Raw genomic sequence first — 6,525 nt, 5'->3', positions numbered from 1 at the left:
GATAACCACTTTTAAACTGGAAGTGGAGCTAGGAGTCAAACTAATAGAATGCTAACCTTGAGAAAATGAATTGCATTCAAGTCACACAACCTGCAAAATTAATTCAAACCTAAGGGAGATTCAACCATGGAGCCAGTGAGAAATGAAAGATTTGGGAGCAACCTTGTTAACAGGATATCTGAAAACTTAGAACAATTTTGACACAGCATGAGCAATAGGTCTTCACTCTTCTTAACAGGGCACACTGGTCCTAAACCTCAATTGATTGTCAAGCTGGAGCAAGATGAAGAGTCATATATGAGAGAAGCCTCAGACAAGAATTTCTCAGGTGAGTTAAAGCATCTTGCGTATGATCTTGGATCCAGAACCAAATTGGTAAATTTGTCTTGCTATGTACTGACCAATAATATTCCAAATTCCCTTGCGTCCCATGTGTAGCAGAGAACTAGGTGATCTTTGTGTTAGAGTTGTGAATCAAAAATGCATGTAGATGCACACTGAACTGTGTAGGGCAGTAACGGTAAAGTTAGCAACTCTTTCTCTTTGTGGAAATTATTTTGAAAAAAGAAAATTAGAAATGTGAAAAATGAGATTTAGTTTTCTTTGAAACTAGGACTAGGCAGGTATAGCAAATGACTATGCCAAGGCTGCTATCCTCTGATAAGGATATGGAGGGTAGAGGCCAGGATACAGAACCAAAGCTTTCAGTCTAGAGAGAATGATTAACTAGGTGGTGAGCTGATGTGGCTTTAGTTCATGAGTCTGAGGGTTTAAAAGTCTGATGAGATTCTGTCTAAGATGGAGGGAAACAAATTTAAAATTTCTAAAGATACTTAATTCACAGTGAGAACTTATAACTGAAGAAATGTGGTTATAAAACTTATTTCTCAGGTGAAAGCAAAGGTTTGTATAAAAATGGTACAATCTCCAAAGTTAGAAAATACTGTTCTCCTAATGTTTGAGAAGTAAAGTAGCACAATATATAAATTATTTTAAGAAAATAAAACAATACAAAGCATCTATTCCCCTAAGATCAAACAAATCAATTTTTGGGAAAAAATGAAGAATGATACATATTAAATTATACAGGTTAAAAAGCTAGCAGTAAATAGTTTAGTAATTTGTATAAATAATTCCTCTGACATAAACAAAAGACATACCTGAAACACAGAAAAACATTTTCCATCATAAACTGTCAGTGTTACTCTTTTTTTATTGTGAAAATCATTTACAGAGGGGTTACAAGTACATGGGAAAGGTAATGAGTACATTTCTTATCAAGCATTGTTGCCCCCTCCTTTGATTTCCGTTACCATCCCTTCCCATCATTCCCCTCCAGCCCCCCGCCCCAGCCAAAGTTGTAAAGTTCATTTTTTGACATAACGTCTTGTACATCTCATTGTTGGAATGGGTCCACCTTCCCCTCCACAAATTATACCTACATCAAACACAGTAAAAACAGGGCTTATACCATGGGGGAGGGACATATAAAGCAACAAAGAAATATCATATATATATATATATATATATATATATATATATATATATATATATGTTAGAAACAATAGCAAGAAAGAAAAAAATATGAGTCCTTATCTTGGGGTTCGTTTGGCCTAACATCAACTTATTGACCGTTTCTGCTTGTCTCAGACATATACTAGTTATTGAAATAAGGGGAACCATGGGACCTGTTTCTTTGGGCCTGGCATACTTCACTCAATATAATTTTTCCAAGTCTTTCCATTTCCTAACGAATGGAGCCATATCATTCTTTCCGATGAATGCATGGAATTCCATTATGCATATATACCACATTTTCTTGAACCATTCATCTACTGAGGGGCATTTGTGTTTGTTCCTTATCTTAGCTATGGTAAACAATGCTGCAATAAGCATAGTTGTGCTGGTACCCTTAGTATGGTCTTGTTTGTGATCATTTGGGTAAATGCCCATAAGTGGGATTGCTGATTCATAAGGGAGCTCTATGTGGAGTCTTTTGAGGAGTCTCCATTCTGTTTTCTAAAGTGGTTGAACAGGTTTACACTGCCAACAAAAATGCAGTACCGTTCCCTTCTGTCCATATCCCCTCCAGCATCTGTTGTTATCAGAGTTCTTGATTATAGTAGCTCAGTGGTAGTGTGCTTGCCTTGCATGCATAAGGCTCTGGGTTCGATTCTTCAGCACCACATAAGCAGAAAAACCTGGGAGTCTTGCCGTGGCTGAAATGGTAGAGAGCTAGCTTTGAGCTGAAGAGCTGAAGGACAACACCAGGCCTGGAGTTCATGCCCCATGACAAAAAAGGGTGTAAGGAAGAGTATTACTTTCTTAATCAATACATTGTGGTGAAAGAAATTTATTTCTCATAAATCAATTCCTACTTTAATATTTTAAAATTTGTAACAGTTAAGATGGGAAAAATGTCTTTACCTTTATATTAAGGAGTATTTGGATCTTATTTATTTATTTTTTCTTCTTTATATAACTCATTTTAGATGTTCAAAAAATGAAGCATGTGATTAAGACTTACCAGGAAGGTCCAGATGAATGTCTGTGTGACGTAGCTGTCAGAAATATTAACACAATAGAGCAAAGAGTGAGATTAGTGACAACTTCTAACTTGACCTCAAAACAGAAGCCAGATCTGAATAGGACTGATGAGAACTCCTTAAGGATGATGACGGATGAGTTCATTCAGTGTCAGAACATGCTCCCCTACGGTGAGCCTGTTAAGATGCCGGCTGCATATATGCCTGGTGTTTCTCCTGTAGTTAAACAATCGCTTAGATATTCAGAGGCTTTTAGTCAAAATTATGATGGTCCATATTTTGAATATGGAGGAGAGAAGATATTAAATTCAAAGATGATATTCTTTCCACATAATTGGGTTTGTGTCAGAGATTCCACCTCTAACCATAATGAATATAGAGAAGAATATGATAAGTCTGCTCTTCTTGCCCAAGAACTTTGTCAGGGAAGGAGGTTTCCAGTCACTATGCCTCAGAAAAGAGACACAGGAGAGAATCCTTATACAAGTAGTGAATGTAAGAAATCATTCAGTAAGGATTTACACCTTACAAAACCTGAGAGGAAATATCCAGAGAAGCCTGATGAGTTTAAACAATGTGGAAAATCTATCTCTAAGAAGTCAGAACTAAGATCTGACAAACCTAAAACAACACCAGAAGAGAAACCCTATGAATATGAAGCATGTAGGAAATTTTCCACTCAAAAGTCAGGTCTCAGAAGGCATCACAGAACTGACAAAGAACAGAAGTTTGATGAATGTAACAAATGTGGAAATTCATGTAGAATGAAGTCATACATCAATATGTTTCAGAGAATACACACACAAGAGAAATCTTATGAATGTGACAAATGTGGAAATTATTTCAGACAGAAGTCAGACCTTACTGTTCATCAGAGAACTCATACAGGAGAAAAACCTTATGAATGTAATGTGTGTGAAAAGTCTTTCACCTGTAAGTCACACCTTACTGTTCATCAGAGAACACACACAGGAGAGAAACCTTATGAATGTAACAAATGTGGAAAGTATTTCAGATTAAAATCATACCTTACTGTCCATCAGAGAACACATACAGGGGAGAAACCTTATGAATGTAACAAATGTGGAAAGTATTTCAGACAGCAGTTTCACCTTATTCGCCATCAGAGAACACACACAGGAGAGAAACCTTATGAATGTAATGTGTGTGAAAAGTCTTTCACCTGTAAGTCAGAACTTACTGTTCATCAGAGAACACACACAGGAGAGAAACCTTATGAATGTAATGTGTGTGAAAAGTCTTTCACCCGTAAGTCAGAACTTACTGTTCATCAGAGAACACACACAGGAGAGAAACCTTATGAATGTAATGTGTGTGAAAAGTCTTTCACCCGTAAGTCACACCTTACTGTTCATCAGAGAACACACACAGGAGAGAAACCTTATGAATGTAACAAATGTGGAAAGTATTTCAGATTAAAATCATACCTTACTGTCCATCAGAGAACACATACAGGGGAGAAACCTTATGAATGTAACAAATGTGGAAAGTATTTCAGACAGCAGTTTCACCTTATTCTCCATCAGAGAACACACACAGGAGAGAAACCTTATGAATGTAATGTGTGTGAAAAGTCTTTCACCTGTAAGTCAGAACTTACTGTTCATCAGAGAACACACACAGGAGAGAAACCTTATGAATGTAATGTGTGTGAAAAGTCTTTCACCCGTAAGTCAGAACTTACTGTTCATCAGAGAACACACACAGGAGAGAAACCTTATGAATGTAATGTGTGTGAAAAGTCTTTCACCCGTAAGTCAGAACTTACTGTTCATCAGAGAACACACACAGGAGAGAAATCTTATGAATGTAACAAATGTGGAAAGTATTTCAGATTAAAATCACACCTTACTGTCCATCAGAGAACACATACAGGGGAGAAACCTTATGAATGTGACAAATGTGAAAATTTTTTCAGACAAAAGTCAGACCTTACTGTTCATCAGAGAACTCATACAGGAGAGAAACCTTATGAATGTAATGTGTGTGAAAAGTCTTTCATCCGTAAGTCAGAACTTACTGTTCATCAGAGAACACACACAGGAGAGAAACCTTATGAATGTAATGTGTGTGAAAAGTCTTTCACCCGTAAGTCATACCTTACTGTTCATCAGAGAACACACACAGGAGAGAAACCTTATGAATGTAACAAATGTGGAAAGTATTTCAGATTAAAACCACACCTTACTGTCCATCAGAGAACACATACAGGGGAGAAACCTTATGAATGTAACAAATGTGGAAAGTATTTCAGACAGCAGTTTCACCTTATTCGCCATCAGAGAACACACACACACAGGAGAGAAACCTTATGAATGTAATGTGTGTGAAAAGTCTTTCAACCATAAGTCAAAACTTACTATTCATCAGAACACACACAGGAGAGAAACCTTATGAATGTAACAAATGTGGAAAGTCCTTCATCCGGAGTTCATACCTCAGGAAGCATAAGAAAATCCACACACATGAGAAACCTTAGGAATGTGATAACTATGGAAAGTTTCACCTGGAAGAAAAATAAGTTTGCATGATAGAACCAAAACTGGATAGAAGCCTTGTGAATGTTGCAAATGTGGAGCCTTTTAGCCAGAAGGCATACCTCATGGTTCCAAATTGAATGCACACAGGAGAAAAATCTTATGAATGAAAAAAATGTGGAAAGTTTTCGAGAAGTCATAGTTAAATTTTCATCAGAAAACACTCAGGAGAAAACGAAACAAGTATCAAAAAAGTCCTTCACTTAGTAATCATGCAGGGATGTTTATAGAGCACAGACAAGAAAGACAAGGTATGAATAATACCAATGTAGAAAATCCCACTTCGACAGCATAGCCCAGTGTTCATCAGAGAACTGAATCACATAGGAGAAAAGAAAACTAACAGGTCTAAAAAATATGCAATTTTTAATAGAAGTCAGTCCTCAGTACATCCAAGAACATAAAATGTGAGTATAATAAATGTAGACCAATATTTAGCCAGAAGTTTCAGAGGTTTCTCTACATATTTCAGAGACCTAGAGACAAGACAAAATGTGAAGTGAACATTAGAGGACGTCTTTCAAGCAGAAATGAACCTTCAGCCAGCATTATAGCACTCACACAAAAAAGAAACCCAATATACGGAAACCTTTGGCAGAAACCTCTGTAAATTATAGAGAAATCCTGCATGGTAGAATTAAGCTAGGTGTAAGGGGAAACCACTCACTGAGTCAACATTTCTCATCCTCTCATTGTGTAGAGTAGGGATGATGCCCCTTCATATTATTCAGGGGTTGGACCAAAGGGATGGGTATCAATTACCTCCAGGCTTGACAAAGTATTAAGATAGTGAAATCGTTGATTTGTGTCTTTTATATTGAGGAATGGATGTTCAAGGAAATTTAATAAACACTTCTCAGAATAGGAGCTCTGGACCTTTGAGATTGAACTCAAATCATCCAGGCTGGTTTGGTAGTGATAGATGGGGAAGGACTATCATGATTTAATCCAAGGACATGAGAGCATCAATTTCTCCACTGCTCCCCAAAAGTCTTCCACTATATGTGTGGTCTATGTATGCATTATAACACTATTACTATTCCAATTCATTTCTTTAATGGAAGGTCTGTTGGAAGATAATACTCCTTGTTTATTACAAAATGTACACAAGAATAAAATCTGTCTCATTATCTTTCATCCCCAAGTTCATGAAACATTCAGAAAACCTGAAAGAATACATATTTGGGAATACATTTTCTTTGTGTGTGGGTACAAGTCTTGTAGATTGAACTCAAAGCCTAGCCACATTCCTTAACTACTTTTTCTCAAGGCTAAATTCTAGCACTAGAATCACAGTTCCATTTCTAGTTTCTTTGGTGAAAAAATTAAGACATGATTCTTAAGCATTTGGGTTTGGATGAGTAATGCCAAAATGATTTTACTACATGCTGTTTTCTATTTACTACTCATGAGTCTGTTAT

The 6,525-nt window shown here is 36.6% G+C and overlaps 1 protein-coding gene across 1 annotated transcript; it reads left to right on the top strand.

The window, feature by feature from the left end:
* The first annotated feature begins 207 nt into the window (after positions 1–207).
* LOC138806653 (zinc finger protein 271-like) lies at positions 208–4,964 on the top strand. Its single transcript, XM_069992074.1, is given in 3 exon segments — positions 208–328; positions 2,493–4,855; positions 4,857–4,964. Coding segments are annotated over 3 exon segments (2,592 nt in total).
* The last annotated feature ends 1,561 nt before the right edge of the window (positions 4,965–6,525 follow it).

The sequence above is a fragment of the Dipodomys merriami genome, unplaced genomic scaffold, assembly GCF_024711535.1.
Source record: "Dipodomys merriami isolate MVZ:Mamm:240054 unplaced genomic scaffold, mDipMer1.0.p SCAF_403, whole genome shotgun sequence".
NCBI lineage: Eukaryota > Metazoa > Chordata > Mammalia > Rodentia > Heteromyidae > Dipodomys > Dipodomys merriami.
The sequence above is the reverse complement of the archived record's forward strand: the minus strand, read 5'-3'. Positions and strand labels throughout refer to the sequence as shown.